The sequence below is a fragment of the Crocuta crocuta genome, unplaced genomic scaffold, assembly GCF_008692635.1.
Source record: "Crocuta crocuta isolate KB4526 unplaced genomic scaffold, BGI_CrCroc_1.0 scaffold193, whole genome shotgun sequence".
Classification (NCBI taxonomy): domain Eukaryota; kingdom Metazoa; phylum Chordata; class Mammalia; order Carnivora; family Hyaenidae; genus Crocuta; species Crocuta crocuta.
In genome coordinates this window covers 3,335,780-3,355,159 of record NW_027529624.1, presented here as the reverse complement: position 1 = coordinate 3,355,159, position 19,380 = coordinate 3,335,780, and the positions used below count along the sequence as shown (strand labels likewise).

The 19,380-nt window shown below is 42.6% G+C and overlaps 1 protein-coding gene across 2 annotated transcripts in view; it reads left to right on the top strand.

Annotated features, from left to right (window-relative positions):
• The window catches only part of SYN3 (synapsin III), a 416,215-nt gene that overhangs the window by 54,692 nt on the left and 342,143 nt on the right, over nucleotides 1–19,380 (top strand). Inside the window, exon 4 of one of the 2 annotated variants that reach the window (XM_077762025.1) lies at nucleotides 4,672–4,674. The exons of the other annotated variant lie outside the window; for it this stretch is intronic. Within the exon in view, the coding sequence (XP_077618151.1) occupies nucleotides 4,672–4,674 (3 nt within the window). The remainder of the gene's footprint in view (nucleotides 1–4,671; nucleotides 4,675–19,380) is intronic. 2 annotated transcript variants of the gene reach the window in all.

Genomic DNA, 19,380 nt, shown 5'->3' with positions numbered 1-19,380 from the left:
AACCGCGAGATCATGACCTAAGCAAAAGTCGAGCGCTTAACCAACTAAGCCACCCAGGCACCCCTGTGGCTTTGTATTTCTAATAATGATGGCCTAGATTATTTAGACCGACTTTTCCACTGAAAACAACTTAACAACTGGTTTTAAATAATGATCACCTTGAAAGCCTTCAAAGGGTTGGCATCCAGTAAGGAATTACGAAGAAGAGAATGATGCAGAAATGGAAACCCAGAGTGATGAATGAGTACAAAAGTTATCTTTTTTCTAAGAGTATTTGCTAAATCTGGCAAATTTAAAGATGGTTTGATAGCCTAGCAGGAACAAGGGAGACAGACATCAATGTTCAGGGCCACTCGAGGTGGGGAATGCAATGACAGGCTCTCCCCACAATAAGCCAAGACCCAAAAGGACCACATCTTCAAGGTGAATGTGAATTATAAGTAGATGAGAGATGAGCCCTCACAAGTGTTTGCAGCTTGAATTGCAGTTTGATTGATCTTCTGGGAACCTCAAGCATTATAGCTGGTTTATGGTGATCCCAAACATGCTAGAAGGAAAAGGAAATCATATGTAGAAGAAGGTACTTTCATCCTAGGCTTCAAATAATTTTTTTATTTTTTTTATTTTTTTTTTAATAGTTTATTGTCAAATTAGTTTCCACATAACACTCAGTGCTCATCCCCACAAGTATCCTCCTCCATGCCCATCCCCCCCTCCCCCCACATCCATCAGTCCTCAGTTTTTGTCAGCATTCAAAAGTCTCTCATGGTTTGCTTCTCTCCCTTTCCCCCACCATTTCCGCCCTTCTTCTCCCCCTTGTTCCTCCGTCAAGTTCCTCCTAATCCTCCTATACGTGCAAACATATGATATTTGTCCTTCTCTGCCTGACTTATATGCTGAGTCAAATAATTTTTTTATAATAGCTAGTACATAGACAAAGATAACAAGGCACAGACACCATGAATGAGAAGAAACAGAAACAATAGACAACAGAAAAAGACCCAGAAAGATACTAGATATTGGACTTATCAGACACTAATTCTTAAATATATATATATATACTTATTAAGTTGAAAAAAATCAAGTTTAAAGATATCTTCCAGAAATAGAAAACAATAAAAAGTGACACAACCAATTTTTTAAAAAACCAAATAGAACTTCAGAAATGAAAACTACAATAACCAGAATTATTGGATGTGTTCTATTTAGCAGCATATTACACACGACTAAAAAGGTGCTAATGAAGTGAAAGGTAGAGCTGAAGAAATTATCCTAAATGAAGCACAAAGAGAAGAAGCCTAGAAATGTAGAAGAGTTGATTCGTTCTTGTGAGAAAATAACATTTAAACAGACTCTTGAAAAGAGAATGGAGCAGAGGCAGTATTTTAAGAAACGATGGTTGTGAATCTTTCAGAAAGATACCAAACCACCAAAACCAGAAGCTGAACAGATTTCAAGCGGAATCGATAAAAAGAATTATACTCCAACACACAAGAGTGTAAGTACAGAAAGATGAAGAAAAGCATCCTTAAAATATTTTGCAAGAGAAAAAGGCAGATTAATTTTATTGGAGTAACAGACTGACAGATCTCAGGCCACAGTGGTAGAATGACATCTTCAAGGTGCCAGAAGAAACTAATTGCCAAGCTCTAATTCCATCTTCAGGCAAATATTTTTTATGAATAAAGGCAAAATAAAAATATTTACAAGGAGAATATCAGTAAGGAAGATTGTAAAGAACATGCCTAAGGCAAAAAGAAAATGATCCCAGAATAACATAGAGCTGCAAGAAGATATGTAAAACAAAGAAGGTGGTAAATGTTAATAAACATTGTCTTCAAATAATAATAAGACCTTATAGATTTAAAAAATACACAAAGAATTAAAATACATGATAGTAAAATAGCAGTGGTTGGGAGGAAATGGAATTAAGGTGTTCTGAAGCTCTTGTATTGTCAGGGAGGTAAGTAATGTATTGATTAATAACAGGCTTTAAAAAGTCAGAGATGCATGAGGTAATTTCTAGGATAATTACTAAAAAATATAAAGAATGTAGTAAAACTTAAAAGCTACAAGAGAGGGAAAAAATAGTAAAAGATATGAAAGGAGAGAAAAACCAACATAGAATGGATATTACAAATAAAATAAGTTGGTAGATTTACATCCAAATATATAAGCCGACTGATACCATTCTAAATGACTTGTAAAATTTTCTATACAAATTGGTATTGGTAAATAGCTTCTGCCCTGAGTCAAATGAATGCCCTCACCTACTCTTAACTCATGGATGGGCATGACCATTGGATTGCTCTTTTGTCCCGCTGTTCACCACACTTCTGTCCCCCAGCCCATATCCTTTGTTCTTCCCATAGTCGGAGGGTGCCCAAACATTGCAGGGGCGGCACACCTTGGGAAGCAATGGTGGAACCCCAGAGAGAACATGCCTGGTTTCCTCTGTCCTTCCAAGGCTGTAAATGCCTTTGAGTCCACTGGCGTCGCCCTCTCATGGTCACTTGTGAGAACTACAACCTCCACAAAGTATAAGCTATGAATTGTTAAATATTTATTATCACCAATATATATCATTAGTTCCATTAAGTGTAAAAGGACTGAATGCTCTAATTTACAGAGCATCTACATTGAATTTTTCAGAGTAGATTTTTTAAAATCCAGCTATATTGCATTCAATATATTCATTTAAAACATAATAATATAGAAAGTTTGAAAGGCATATAGATATATACGTATATATACGTATATGTATATATACGTATATATATGGCTACTGGTCAAAAGAAAGCTAGCTGATGTAGCTTACTCATATCAGGGGAAAAAAACTGAAACTTGAACTTTTATTGAAAAAAAGACTTCCAGGTAAAAAGCATTACTAGAGAAAAGAAAGTAATTCATTATGATAAAGACAAGGAAAAGATAATAATTCTAAATTTATAAGCAACAAACAAAACTGCCTCAAACTGTACTTCAAAAATTATCAAATTTATTTGTGCTTATGCCCTGTTTCCTTGTCTGTAAAAGGAACTGAATTGTCTTATTTTGTAATAAATAGAAATGAGAACATCCATCCCATTAGTCTTCAAATTTGGCTACAGATTAGAATCACCTGGGAAATGTTCTAAAATCCTGATGGCCAGGCAATATACCAGTCCAATTTCATTAGACTCTCTAAACGTAGGATTTGGGCATCTCTAGTTTTAACACTTCCTGGGTGATCCCAGTGGGCAGCCTGATAGAGAACCTCCTGAGGTAGCTCTCACATCAGCCCTGAACTGGGGCTGGATCACCTGTAAAGCTGAGGACCCCACTGGATATGCTGCCTAAGCAAGAGTCACCTTGCAAAAATAGATGTCCCCAAGCCTCATTCCAGACATCCCAACTTCTTCCTGAATTTAAAATTGTTTGAAAAAATAAATTTATAAAACTTTTCCAGGTCTTTCTTAATCAGCTAGTCTCCCAGCATTTAGGAATGGCAGGCTTTGAAGACAGTTGTTAGGGGTTGAATTGTGTCCCTCCCCAGAGGATGTATCAAAAAGTCTTAACTCCTAGTTCCTTAGAATGTGGTCTTATTTGGAAATAGGGTTGTTATAAATGTAATTAGTTAAGATGAGGTCACAGTGGAGTAGTGTGAACCCTTAATCTACTATGACTGGTGTACTTACAAAAAGAGGGAGATTTGGGGCACCTGGGTGGCTCAGTTGGTTAAGCGTCTGACTTTAGCTCAGGTCCTGATCTCACGCGGTCCGTTAGTTCAAGCCCTGCATTGAGCTCTGTGCTGGCAGCTCAGAGCCTGGAGCCTGCTTCTGACTCTCTGTCTCCCTCTCTCTCTGCCCCTTCCCTGCTTGGGCTCTCACTTTCTCTCTCTTTCTCTCTCTCTCTCTCTCTCTTTCTCTCTCTCTCCCTCTCAAAGATAAATAATCATTAAAAAAAAAAAAAGAAGAGAGAATTGAACACAGAGACACAGGGAAAATGCCATGTGATGATGAAAGCAGATTGAAGTGATGTGTGTACAAGCCAAGGAATGCCAGTGACTGCTGTCAATCACCGGAAGCAGCTAGGAGACAGCCATGGAACACATTCTTGCTCAGCAGTCCTGCCAACACCTTTCTTTCAGTTTTCTATCCTCTAGAACTATGAAAGAATACTTTTCTGTTGTTCTAAGCCATCCAGTTGGTGCTACTTTGTTTAGGTAGCCCTGGAAAACTAATACATAGTGTTTTTCAAATTATAATGTGTATATACATCCCCTGAAGATCTTGTTCCACTGCAGATTCTCATTCATCAGGTCTTCAGGTAGGACCCGAGATTCTTAATTTCCTGCGAGCTCCTAGATGCTGCTGCTGCTGGTGGAAGACCATACCTTGAGTAGCCAGAGCCATGAGAGCAGTGCCAATGCAGCCAAAGGCCTGGCTTCAGGCGTCCATGCAGCTATTGAGATTTATTCTGTCCATGCCCAGAATGGTGCTTACAGTCTCACTAGACAGCCTGTTTTGGCAAACCACAAGTTACAGACCTGGGAGAATGTGCACACAAACCACGTAGCTCCAGCCCCACTCACCATGTGTCCTGCCGGCAGGGAGTCAGTAAGAATCTTCCCCAGGCAGGTGGTGCTATTTCAAGCCCTAGCTGTTGTTCTCCCAAAGTAGGAACATTGAGCAGGTCTCTTAACTTGCAGTACATGCTTTCAGAGAGACTTTCAGAGAGACTTGTTGCACTGACAATGCCCTTGATCACTTCCGAGTATGCAGTACGAGCAAGGCCTATGTCTTCTGAAGTCCTGTACATAGGAAGTACCTTCATAAAAGTTGACCAGGCTGGGTGGTAGAGCAGACCCAGGATTCACTTTTTCTACTTTGGGGAACAGGACCTAGATTTTCCACTTGGGTGACCCCTCCTCAACTTACGGTCTGTGTGGTGTCTGGAGCTGATGCCAGCTGGTGTCACACTGAATCAGAATACTGCAATGGGATCAAAGCCGAGCCGGGGAGACTCCATGGTGAGACTTTCACTGGAGCCCTTGGTGAGAGGAGACACGTGTGCCTTCTGCTGGGGCTGCAGAGCTGGTGGGATGAATACCTGGAGCTGCTGGTGGCCATCTCTTTTTTCCCCTGAGGGAAGGCTTTGCTCAGATTGAAGGCAGCAAAGGGAAATACAGCCAAGAGAGAGACAGAGAGTGAATGACCTGATGATGTTATTCAAAGCCCTGGATCCAGATTCATCTCCAAACCTTAGCCAAAAAAAAAAAAAAAAAAAAAATCCCTTTTTGATTAAGCCAGCTTGAATTGCACATACAAAATTCATGAATTTTTATTTATTTAACAAACACTTTATAGCATTTCCTACGTGCTAGGCACAGCTCCAAACACTTAACATGTATTGACTCATTTCATCCTTTCAACAACTCTGTAAGGTATGTACTATTATAATCCACATTTTCTAGATAAGAAGGTTGAAGCAACAATGAATTGGGTGATGGAATCAAGGCCTCCAGCCGGTAAGTGGCAAAGCTTGTGTTCAAACCTAGGCAGTCTAGCCCCAGAGCCTGTGTGGGGCACCAATGCCCTGGACCACCTCTTTAACAAGGGAGAGACTGTCTCATAGTAGGAGCTGCTTAAAAGGAGGCAGTAAGTTAGAAGTGGTGTGCAAAACTTTGACAGCCATTTGGTAGAAAATATTGAGGAGATCCAAGCACCTGACTTTTAGTTGGTGGGAATTTGGCAAATGGAAGGATACTAATTAGTAACATGAAAATATATGAAAGTATAAAATTCATTGATAAAGGTTAAGTATCTGGTCAGATGTAGAATACTCTAATAATGTAATGGTGTTTAAATCACTTTTAACTCTAGTATAAAGACAAAATACTTTTGTCTTTTAAATAACTATGGAACTCTGAAATAACTATAGCTATAATGATTTGTTAATGAATACACAATATAAAAAGATGTAAATTGTGACCTCAGAAACATAAAATATTGGGGGGAGGCAATAAAGGAATCTGTATGTGATTGAAATGAAATAAGTATTAGCTTAAAATAGACTGTTATATTTCCCTAATGAGGAGGGATGCTGAGCGAGGATGTAGAGAAACGGGCACCCTCCTACACTGTTGGTGGGAATGTAAGCTGGGGCAACCCCTCTGGAAAACAGTGTTGAGGTTCCTCAAAAAATTAACAATAGAACTCTCCTATGACCCAGCAATAGCACTGCTAGGAATTTACCCAAGGGATACAGGAGTGCTGATGCAGAGGGGCACATGGACCCCAATGTTCATAGCAGCACTCTCAACAATAGCCAAAACATGGAAAGAGCCTAAGTGTCCATCAAGTGATGAATGGATCAAGAAGGTGTGGTTTATCTATACAATGGAATACTCCATGGCAATGAGAAAGAATGAAATCTGGCCATGTATAGCAACATGGATGGAACTAGAGTGTATTATGCTGAGCGAAATAAGTCAGGCAGAGAAGGACAAATATCATATGTTTGCACGTATAGGAGGATTAGGAGGAACTTAACGGAGGACCATGGGAGAGAAGAAGGGGAAAAATAGTGGGGGAGAGGGAGGGAGGCAAACCATGAGAGACTCTTGAATGTCGAGAACAAACCGAGGACTGATGGGGGTAGGGGGGAGGGGAAGGAGGGTGCTGGACATGGAGGAGGGCACTTGTTGGGACAAGCACCGGGTGTTATATGTAAACCAACTTGACAATAAATTATTAACAAATAGACTGTTATAACTATGTTTTACATAAGCCTCATGGTAAGCATAAAGCAAAAACCTATAGTAGACACACAAAACAGAAAAAGAAAAGATTTAAAGCATACCCTACAAAAAAAAAAAAAGCATACCCTACAGAAAATCATCAGATCACAAAAGAACACAGCAAGAGAAGAAATAAACGAAAGAACTACAAACCAGCCAGAAAGCAATTAACAATGGCAGTAGTTAGTCCTTATATATTGATAGCTACTTTAAAAGTGAATGGATTAGGGACACCTGGGTGGCTCAGTCAGTTGAGTGTCCAACTCTTGATTTGTGCTCAAGTTGTGATCCCAGGGTCGGGAGATAGAGTCCAGTGTCAAGCTCTCTCTCCCCTCTCTCCCCTACTCATACTTTCTCTCTGTCTCTCTCTCTGTATCTCTCTCTTAAGTTAAAAAAACAAAGTCAATGGATTAAATTCTCCAATCAAAAGTTACAGAGTGGCTCAGTGAATTAAAAAACAAAACTAGAAAAAAAACAAGATCCAGCAATGTGCTACCTACAGGAGACTTTAAAAACACTTACTTTAAAGACACACACAGGCTGAAAGTAAAGGGATTGAAAAGGATATTACATGCTAATAGAAAGCAACAAGGAGCAGGGTCACTATACTTATATCAGACAAAATAGACTTTATGTCAAAAACTGTAACAAGAGATAACAAAGGGCATTATATAATGATAAAGGGATCGATTCATCAAGATGATATAACAATTGTAACTATATCTATGCACTCAACAGCAGAACACCTAAATATACAAAGCAAATATTAACAAGTCTGCAAGAAGAAAACAGCAATACAATAATAATAGAAAACTTCAGCACCCTACCTTCAACGTTAGTTAGATCACTGAGACAGGACTTCCAGTAAGATAACATTGGATTTGAATTACACTTTAGATCAGATGGACCTAACAGAGATACACAGAACATTATATCCAATTGCAACAAAATATACAATCTTCTCAAGTGCACAAGGACATTCTTCAGGATAGATTATATGATAAGTTACAAAACAAGTCTTAGCAAATTTAAGAAGATTGAGATAATAGCAAGCATCTTTGCAGACCACAATTTTATGGAAACTAGAAAGAAAATAACAGAAGGAAAATTAAACTAAAACTAAGAAATCCTTGAACAGCAAAGGAAACAATCATTAAACACAAAAGACAACATACAGAATGGGGAAAAATTTGCAAACCACCTATCTGATAAGGGGTTAATATCCAAAATACATAAGGAAGTCATACAACTCCAGAGCAAAAGACCAAATATCCAATTTTTTTAAATGAGCAAAGGACCTGAATGGATATTTTTCTAAAGAAAACATATAAATGTCAACCAGTACATGAAAAGATGCTCAACGTCACTAAGCAGGGAAAAGCAAATCAAAACTGCAGTGTGATATCATCTCTCATCTGTTTGGATGGCTGTTAACAAGAAGCCAAAGGATAGCAAGCGTTGACAAAGATGTGGACAAAAGGGAACCCACATGCACTATTGGTGGGAATGCACATTGGTACAGCCAGTATGGAGGTCAAATTTTTAATTTAAAAAAAAGTTAAAAATAGAGCTATCATATGATTCAGCAATCCCACTTCTGGGTATATATTCAAAGGAAATAAAATCACTATTTTGAAGAGATTTGTACACTCCTGCATTTAGTGCAACCTTGTTTAAAGTAGCCAAAATGTGGAAACAACTTATATATTTGTCAGTGGGTGAGTGGGTAAATAAAATGTGGTATATATACAGTGAAATATTATTCAGCCTTAAAAAAAGCAGGAAACCAGCCATTTGTGACAACTGGATGAACCAAGAGGACATTATTCTAAGTGAATTAAGCCAAACACACAAAGACAAATGCTACATGATTTTACATCTATGTGGAATCTGAAAAAGCAGACCCTATAGCAACAAAGAATAAAATGGTGGTTATTAGGGGCTGGCAGATTTGGGGAAGTGGGTAGACTTTGGTCAAACAGTATACACTTTCAGTTATGAGTAAGTTCTGGGGACAGCATACAATACAGAGACCGCGGCTGATGATAATGTATTGTGTATTTGAAGTTTGCTGAGCGAGTTGATCTCAAGTACTTTTAGCAGGAAGAAAACTAGTTAACTGTGTTAGATGATGGATATGTTAATTAACATGATTGTGGCAAGCATTCCATAATGTATACATATATCAAAACATGTTGTACACCTTAAATATATGCAATTTTTATTGGTCAATCACATCTCAATAGAGCTGGGGAAAAGGAAGTGGCAGCATTTGGGGATTTGAACCCGGGTTCTGGTTCTATGCCTAGTGAATTTCCAAATGTCTTTAAATACTGAGATTTGTTCATCTCTTCCTCACTTTACCCTTGTCTATTCCCTGGCATTTGACCCTGTTCAGTCCACCCCAGGCTGGCATGCATGGACTCAGAGTCTGTACAGAAGGCACTGCACAGAAATCACTCAGTGATTTCTCCAGGATGTTGAGTGTGATACAAGTTCACCCAGGATATAAGATGTGTGTCTTGCTCTTCCTTAGAAATCCACTGCTCAGATCTGAGAATTTACCTCTCTGCACCTTCACTTCTTTGTCTGTAAAAGGTGATTGTATTATTTTACGCAGTTTTTGTGAAAAGTTTGCTCATTCATTCCACAAATATTTATTAAGGGCCTGCTAGGTTGCAGGCTGTATTCCAGATATTGGACATTATATCTGAAAGGGGCTCGGCAGAAAATAGAATTCACCCCCAAATGGTTTATAGAAAGATTTTTATGAAGGAACTGCTTACAGTGGAGTGTGTGGGGCTAAGGGAACATGATGCATCCAGGATCTAACAACAGCAGGAAGCCATTATCATCCCCAGGGATGAAGGCTCAGGAGAGGAAATGGAATTAATAGATTTAATCTAGCAGGCTTCACCTAGACGTGAGCAGGATGGTTGCCTGCTTGAATCAGCAGTGGTGGAGGAACCCAGCTACCTCCAGAGTCCTATTACTGAAGCAGGGTGGGCACTATTGAGAAACATCACCATCTTTCCCTCCCCTGCCCTCCAGGCTTCTGCTGGGACCTCATTTTGGCCAAAGCCAAGCAGAGATCAGGGAGAAAGAGAGCCAAGTTGATGCCATCTACCAATACCCCACAGAATGGGGGGCAGGAGGCACAAAAAGAGAATAACTGTCTTAGGAAATTACCAGTGAACAATGCAGATCAAGTCTCTGGTCAAGGTCAGATTCTAGCAGTGTTTTATAAATAGCAAAGTATTGCACACAAGTTGGTTAAATCATCAGTAATTGCAGCAATTAAAATGATAGAGTCCCTTACTCTGGTCTCTGTCAAACACCAAAACTAAGGGTGCACTGCCAGGAAGCTCGAGGTGCTTAAGGGCAACCCAGACATCCAGGTTCTCAGTAAAGTTGCAAAACTCTATTTAGAAAGCAGAACAGGGGCCATCCCAGGGCATGTTAAGATTCATGCTTTGTGATGGCCGTGGCCATTCTGGGCCCAAATTCAAGACTGGCTCCACAATGGAGTGATTAAAAAAAAAAAAAAAAAAAGGCATTCGTGCCTATACAGACAGATGGGATTAGAAATACAGGACAGGAGGAATCAGGAATGAAAAATACCCAAGGAGGCAGACGTTAATGAGGCCCCAGCCTAATTACACAAACCCTACTCTCAGTTTCCAGCATTAGGCAACACTAAATTACAGGCACCCGTTCAAACCACAGAGGCTGATAATGTGCATCCGCTCATTAGAAGGTCAGACCTCAGAGAGGGTTGGAGAGGGAGAGCCAGAAAGCATAAGTAACACAAGACCTTGAGGAAAGGCATCAAAGGCTCGGATATTCCCCCTGGTACCCGCCCAGTCTTACCGTTTCCAGGGAAGATGTTTGGGGCAAGTCAGAGATGTGTGGACCTGTCCCAGAAGAGAGGATATTTTATAAAATCTTACAGGTCCAGAGTTAGAAGAGTCCCTCTTCTTTCTTCTGTGTGTCCCCATTTTACAGATGGGCAGATTGTGGCCAGGGAGGCAGGGAAGAGGGTGACTTTTTCTAACCTCCTAGCACATTAGCTCCTGAGTTATGATCAGCTCTCAACTTCCCTGTCTCCTGGGAACTCTCATACATCCCATCAGAGCACATTATAAATAATGTTCCTTTATATTTCACACATAGTTGCCTAGAGTCTTCAGAGCTTCATGAACCTGGAATTTAAAATTCCAGATATTCACTCATTCAACAAATATTTATTGAGTAAATTCAGAGTGCCAGGCACGCTCCAGCAAGTATTATGAAATGCAGTTTCTGCTCTTGCCCCAGTGCCTGTGTCTGCTTGGAAAAGTCCTCCCTTTAACTCTCCCGAATGGTTACATACCCACTGAGCTCTGCCTGCTCTCCTTTGATTTCTTCATGAAAGATGTGCCAGGCACAGAGGATACAGCAGCGAACAAAATAGACAATAGCCCTTGTGGAACTGAGATCTAAATTACAGAAAATGGAAAACAAGCAAATATGCATTCTAGTGGCAGGTCGTGAGAAATGGTTGAAGCAGAAGAAGACAGAGAGAGGGACAGGTATGTGAGGAAGGGTGAGCAGGGATGGTGACTTAAACAGAAGGCCAATCAAAGTGAACAGAGTGAGCCCTGAGGATTTGGGGGAGTAGCTTCCCTCTCTTTCTCATGACTGCAGGCAGGTACACAGGTGAGGGACAGCTTTGGGGCCAGAAGAGGCAGAGAAGAAAGGCTAAGGCCTCCCTTGGCTTGGTGTAATTCCCATGTCCATCAGTCATGCTTCCACGTCCCATTCTCTGCCTTCTGCCCTGCAGTTGAATTCAACGCCCTCTGTGCTCACAGCATCTAGGACTTGCCTGGGTAGATGGTGTGGCTTTCTGGTGGAAAGCCTACCAATCCCTATAACAGGCAGAGCAGACTACCTGGGTCAGGTCCCAGGCCCCTCTTCCACAAGCCTCAAAGCCCTTGATAAGTCTGTCCACCTTTGTAGCTCTTCGTTTCCCTGTCTATAAAAGAGGGAAGAAGTAGTCCTTACATCTAGAGTAATCTGTGTAGTGTCTGGCACACTATCTTTGTACTGGCTTTCTTTGTCCTAAAACACTTCTGCAGATATTATCACTCCTTACCCTCTGACTTCCTTTCAAATTTCTGATCAAATCCTGCCTCCTCAGGGAGACTTGCCAGAATATTCTATCTCTGCCCCTGAGGCCCAACTGTGCATTTTCTTTTCTTTAAGCATTTATGACTGCTTAAAATTACAGACGGATGATAGGTAGCTAGCTAGATAGATAGATAGATAATAGGTAACTAATATAAGTACGATGTAATTTATTTTATTGTATTATTTTCTACAACAGAAAACTATGTAGGCAGGGACTTTGTTTCATTACCACTGTATTCTCAGGCCCCAGAACAGTTCCTGTCACATATCAGATTCTTAATGTCTATTTGTGCAGTGAGTGAGGGAAAAAACCAGCCCTTAACCTATCATTATTGTTTACTTCTCATGTCTCATGAACTGGACCTTCCTTGAGGATCAGGTTAAGGACTTTTTCTGAATCGTACCCCTAGTGCCTGGCACAGTGCCTAAATCTTTGCTGAAAGCATTCAGGACCAGCCGACTCTTCGAATGAATAAGAGCCCTGCAACTTTGCAAAGCAAAAAGCTCAGGACTGAGAAGACTCCAGCCGTAGCTTGTACTGGGCACGGACTTGCTGACCGGCACACCACCCACTGCCTCCTCTCCCTGGGAGGGGATGGGGTCTGGGAGGCCAGGGACAATGAATCATTGAGGGTCCCAGCAGAGCAGCCTCGGAGCGGGGAGGCCCTGGTCTATCTTTTTGCCCAAGGCCTTTGCCCTCATCACTGCAGGAAAAAGCAGATCCCTGGGGACTTGCAGAGGTGGGGCGTGGGAACGGGAAGAAAGCCGTACAAGAAAGAGACAGTGAGAGTCTGTAAAGAAATGCCAGGCTCTGCTGCCCATGCATCTCCAGCCAACGGGCCAGCAACAGATCTGCCAGCTCCCCCAGGAGAAAGAGCGGCACTCTGACAGAGAAAAACTGTGGCTCCTGATGCCCAGAATCATAGAAATTGGGGTTGGGAGAAACCTGTGGGACCACCAGCCAGCCCTGCAGCCCTCTGCTCCTTCCCATGTGCTGTAACCACTCCTGGGAATGGCTCCAGCACTGGGGCCCATTTCACGTTCCCTTGGGGGACCCACTCCCGACCTAACACAGTCCACTGTGGAAGAAATTGCCCCAATGGTCACTTCACCCTTTTGACTTTGGCATCCTGGCCTTTTCTCATTCCTAAGCAATTACTTTTTACTAAAAGGCTACTGGGTACCCAGAACTTCTCAGTGGTAGGTAATTCCACCTCCTTTTGAAAGACATGGACACTTTCTAAGAAGAGGAATGCCTAGTCTGAGGCCACACAGCTAATGAGTAGAGGAGTGAGGTTGAAACCCCCTGTGATTTCATATCACACTATCCTACCACCTGATTGGCACATCTTGGCACTGGGAAACATTCTAGGGCTGGAGTCCCGCAGTCCTGGGTTCCAATCTTCACTCCCCTTGTCCCACTACACAAGTAACCCCACCTCCTGATTCCCGGGTCTTTCAGTTGTAAATTGGAAATAATGCCTATTTGGAGGATGAAAACAGGGAAAGCCCGCCAGTGTCTGCAGCAGTGTCTGCTCTCCGAAATTCCACTCTTCCCCTTCCTCACCCTGTCACCCCACTGCTCACCTTGCACACTCTTCCCTTCCTGGCCCCCAGGGCAAGCCTGGGAGGGGGAGAAGGAGACCCCCTAGGCCCCCTCCCCTTCCCACACGACGTGGTAGAGCAAGATCTCCAGAACAAGGATGGAGTGATTCATTTACTTTGCAATTAAACTGTTTTCATACCCTCTCTTCATTTAAGCCAGTCCATCTGCTTTCTGAGGGTGTGTTGATCCACCAATTCAGTGACTTTCAAACTTTCCCCTGAAGGCAAAGAATTTAGAAACCTCCTGCCCTACTTACTAAAATGCAGATGCTGAGTCCCCATTACCAGAAAGCCTGTTCCCTGGGAGGGGCCCAGGGATCTGTGTTTTGTCAAGTTCTATCTACAAGATTCCAATGCCAGTTCCTTGGACCCCGCTTTAAAAACCATTGCACAACCATGGGCACGTGGGTGGCTCAGTCGGTTGAGCATCCAACTCCGGCTCAGGTCATGATCTCACAGTACATGTGTTGAAGTCCCACATCAGGCTCTGTGCTGATGGCTCAGAGCCTGGAGCCTGCTTTGAATTCTGTGTCTCCCTTTCTCTCTGCCCTTCTCCCGCTCACACTCTGTCTCTCTCTCTCTCTCAAAAATAAATAAACATTAAAAATTTTAAAAAAAGAACCATTCCACAACTAGCCTATGGAGAGGAACAGGAGACAGAAAACTAAAACACCGTATGTAGTTTTAAAATAAATGTGGAAATTTTAGTGACATAACTAAAAGAAATTTTTAATTTGTTGAAAAGTTATAGGTTCAAAGTATAGCTCTACCATTTCCTGCCAGTGAGGCTTAAGAACAGTAATTGTTTCCTCTGTGAGCTTGTTTCCTCATTTAACAACGATGGACAATTGGTGGTAGAACCAAAGGAGGTAATGCGCATTCACAAGCCTGATAACTGAAGTTGTGCATAAACAGTAGATGTTAAGATGAACAGTTTTTCTTCTGGGACGTTTTTTAATTTTTCTAATAAATAATATTTCTGTGCCTTAAGCCTATTTTCTGGCAGTCTGGAATGTTTCTTCTGTGGTGTTTATCCTGATGGTAGGGACGTGTCTGACAACAAAGTCACCCCTCGGACAATCAGTCCTTCCTCGACTGTGGGGGTTGCAGGGTCTCCAGACCCCAGAGTTTCTCCCACTGATGATGATGATAATGATGTGTGTGTGACTTTCTCTTGCCTGCATTTTCTGATTCCCCCTGCCGTTCTTTCCATAGGTCAAGTCACCTGTCTCTCTCTCCTGGATTTCTACAGCCCCCTCCTCAGTGGTCTTCCTGCTTCTCCTATTACTCATGTCTCCATTGCTATGTAACAAACTTCCCGCAAAACTTAGTGGCTTAAAACCACAACCATTTTATCTGCTTCCAGTCTATGGGTCAGGAATCTGGGCAGGGCTTTCAGTTTTTACAGTTTTTCTGCTGTCTGGAGCTTGTGGCTTGGCTGGGCTGGAAGGTAGGGTTCACACTCATGCCTGGTGTCTCCGTGTCCCTCCACATGCTCCCTCTTTCTCCATGTGGCTGTTGCGCTTCCTCACAGCAGTGCTGTCTCAGGAGAGTCAGACTTCTCTATGGCAGCTGGTTTTCAAGAGGGCAGGTTACAAGAGGAGTGGAAGGTGTCTGTGTCTTAAGGCCAGAGTTAGAAGGTACACAGCATTACCTCTGCCACGATCTAGTGGCCAGAGATAGGCACAGGGGAAAATTAGATTTAAGGAGAAAGGAGCAGTAGAGAGTTTGAGGACATCTTAATCCCCCATGGCCCCCTTCAATCCATTCTCTGAACAGCCACCAGAGTGATTCTTCTAAAATTAAATCAGATGCCAAGCCCATGTTTAAACTCCCCCAAGGACTTCCCATCCCTAGCAGAGTGAAATTCACAGTCCTAACCATGGTCTGCAAGACCCCTCTGGAAAGTATCCCTTGCCCTTCTTCAGCATGAATATATAGGCTGTTTGGGTACAGGGATCTCATCTGCTTTGTAAGTCACTATATCCCTATAGAATGGTGACTGGCACTGTTTTGCTCGAATAAGTGACTGATTCTTACATCCTGCCTTTTGTCTTATTTTCTGCATTTGAGCCTACCTCCACACCACCATACCGAGAGGTCCTCCAGGGCAGACTTCATGTTTTCTTTTCATCCTTGCAGTCAGCAGGCACCTAACATGGTTCTTGATAAACAGTAGCTGGGTGTTGGTTGGGTTTGAGCTTCACCCCTTGTTTGAAGCCCTAGGCAAGCTAGTGAGTTATATGCATGTTATCATTTAACATCAAAACAAGTCCACGTGATATGGTCTGTTACTATACCACTATTACAGATGTGAAAACTGAGTCAAAGCATAGCCAAATAGCTTGCCCAACGTCACACAGAAAGTGCAAGGACTGGGATCTAAACCCAGGCAGGCTGATTCTAGTGTCATGCTCTTCATAGCTATTCTGCACTGCTTCCCACGTGATTTAATCCTTAATCATAGCTAGCCTGTTTTGTGTCATGTTATAACTATTTTGTGCTGGCCCAGCCTGTTATTTCAGGTTTGCATCTTTTGGTCCTCTTTTAAGCCAGCTCTGTCACTTACACTGGGCAGGCTGATGAACTTTTATATGACTCGGTTTCCCCAGATACAAAACAGAGATAGTAGCAGTACCTAATGCAAGGCCTGGTTGAGGAAACAAAACAGGCTTACTCACATAAAGCACTTATAACGGTACTTGCCACAGTTAGCACTCAATAAACCTTAGCAGTTATTGGTATTGATCGCCCCCAAAGCACAGGCACACAGCATCAGCCCTGGGACAAGCATTCTGCTAAATGCTTTTGCCTCTGCGAATAAACAGTGAGATTTTTTTTTTACCTGCTATGCAGCTTCCTGTGTGCTAGCCCTACACCGAGACCTCTCGTGTCCTTACACATTTTGCCGTTCTTCCCATGGCCACCCTCATTCTTCTGCATTTAGCGAGTGTGAACTGAGTGCCCACTTTGTGCCAAATTTTCTGCAAGGCATTTCCTATATGCTGTGTCACTTTAGATGCTTGTCCCCATATCACAGATGAAAACTTGAAGCTCTCAGAGCTTATGTAACTTGTCCCCAAGGAACTTAGCAAGAAAACAGAAAAACCTAACTGGTCCTCCCCATTCTCCCTGCCCACCTCCAGTCTATTCTCTACACAGCAGCCAGATTTGTTTTCTTTTTCTTCCTCCCTCCCTCACTCCTTCCCTCTCTCTCTTTCTCTCTCTCTCTCTCTTTCTTTCCTTTGTCTCTCCCTCCCTCACTTCTATTCCTTCCTTTCCTTCTTCCTTTTTTTTCCTTGTAATTAATAGACTTTACTTTTTTAGAGAAGTTTAAGGCTCACAGCAGAATTGAACATAAGGTACAGAGATGCCCCAAATACCCCAGCCCCACACATGCACTGCCATTATCACACAGCCTCTGCCATTATCAACCCCCCACCCCCCAGAGCAGTACATTTGTCACAATAGATGAACCTATACTGACATGTCATTATCATCCAAAGTCCATAGTCCACATTAGAGTTTACTCTTGATGTTGCACATTTGTTGGATTTTGACAAATGTATCATGGCATGTATCTACCATGTATCATACAGCTTCACTGCCCCCCAAAATCCCCTGTGCTCTGCCTATCCATTCCTTCCTTTCCCCCTCCACCCCTGCCAGCCACTGATCTTTTCACAGTCTCTATAGTTTTGTCTTTTGCAGAATATTGTATAGTTAGAATCATGCAATGTGTACTCTTTTTAGAGTGAGATTTTTAAGACTCTGATCTGATCATGTCCCTCCATCAGTTAAAACCCTTCGGTGAGTCATGCATGCTCCAGCCCCTGCCCACCACCCTGGCCTCCGCTTGCTCTGAGTCAGCCACATCAACTTTTCCTCAGGTCTTCGATTCACTCTTTCCAACCGCAGGTCTCCACATATTCCATTCCCTCTGCCTGGAAGGTTGTTTCCTCCCTATTTCACCTAGAAAATTCCTGCCCATCTTTCAGATCTCTGCTCATGTTCCATTCCCCTAGAGAAACCAGAGAAACCCTCCTATAGGATATTCACTCTGCCTGGTCCTCAGGGGGCTTGCAGTCAATCTTCATTAATTATGTGGAAGAACTGATCTGTGTAGCTATTTTAAGCACTTACTGTGCCTCAGGCACTATGCTGGGCATTTTGCTATTTCTTTTGTTGTTTCTTTTTTCCTTTTAATGTTTATTTTTGAGAGAGAGACAGAGCATGAGCAGGGGAGGGGCAGAGAGAAAGGGAGACACAGAATGTGAAGTAGGTTCCAGGCTCCAGGCTGTCAGCACAGAGGCCGATGTGGGGCTCAAACTCACAAACCATGAGATCATGACCTGAGCTGAAGTGAGATGCTCAACTGACTGAGCTGCCCAGGCGCCCCTGCATCCCTGCATTTGTTATTTCTGATTCTTACATCCTCCCTGCCTGGTCAGTATGACAAGCTATATTTTAATAATAGGGAAATTGAGGCTCAGAAGAGGTTCAGTGTCTAACTCAGTGTCCGACAACTCCCAGGGGATGGAGTCGGTGTTTGAATCCAGCTCTGGCTGAATGCAGACTGTGCTCTGACAACTATACCACGCCTCCTGATTTTTCTTATTGCTGGAGCCAATGCTTGGCCCTCTGTTGGTGGCAAGGCACAGGGGCTCTCTGGGTGGGTGGGCTGGTGACTACCCATTTCCGTAGGTCAGGGGTCAGGGGAGAGGTTGTTGCCATTTTAATAACATGCAACAGCAGCTCTGCAGTTGGGCAATTGGAGCATTTGTTCACCATATGACGCTTTGGCTCCCATTCAGCTCCCCAGAGAGACCCATACAGCCATCTTTTATTACCACCCTCTATGCTGAGAGAAAGAAACATAAAGAGATAAAGTGACTGTGTGGCTTGCCTTTGCTTTGGGCGATCAAACAGCGTTTCCTGACTACACAGCCTCCATGCTCCCTCCTCTCATCCAGGGCTACCACATGCATCAGAGCAAGGCAAGAGACCATTCTTTATTTCTCATGCAGCCAAATTTATTTGAGAGTAAAGTTTGTTGTGTAAGGTTGTGCAGCTTGTGCACTGCTCAAAGGCATATGGTGCCCTCCACGTGGGAGGTGAGAGTCTGCCTGTTCTCTTCACTTGTGGTCTAGCTTGGGGCTGCCTCTTCCCTTTTTCTAATTTACATGGACATGTCTTATGGGTCAGTAGGAAAGGCTAGAGAATGTGATTTGGAGAAAGAACTGTCCGATAGACTTGGTCTCTGTCACCCACACACCTCCCAGTCTCTGCTTGGGACTTGCATTCCCTAAGATGCCCAGACTCCAGATGCGGTGACACCAAAACTCCTAAGCATAAATTACCGTAGTCATCATTAACTTCCCTTCCACCTAGGCTTAGAACTCCTTAAGCAATTCACTGTGACCAAACTCTGACCTCTAGGGTCAAGAGCAAAGCAGTTTCATCTGTGTTAAGGCCACAGGCTGTGCAGTTGAACAAACTTGGATTCAGGTCCTCCTTCCATCGTTTACTAGCTGTGTGACTTAGGAGCACTCACTTCACCTCTTCATGCCTCAGTTCCCTCATCTGTGAAACAGAGTCATGCTTATAAAAATTACATGTAATAATTTATGCAGGCATGATAAAACGGCAAATATCAATTGCTTGCTTACTGTGTACCTGCTGGTGCTGGTGTTCTAAGTACTCTTACAGAGATTAGTTTCTTTAATCCTCAGAGCAGCTTATTTTCCAGACGAAGAATCTGAGGCATAGAGAGATGAGCTAACTTGCCCAAGGTCACACAGCTGCTAAATTGCTGAAGCTGAGAT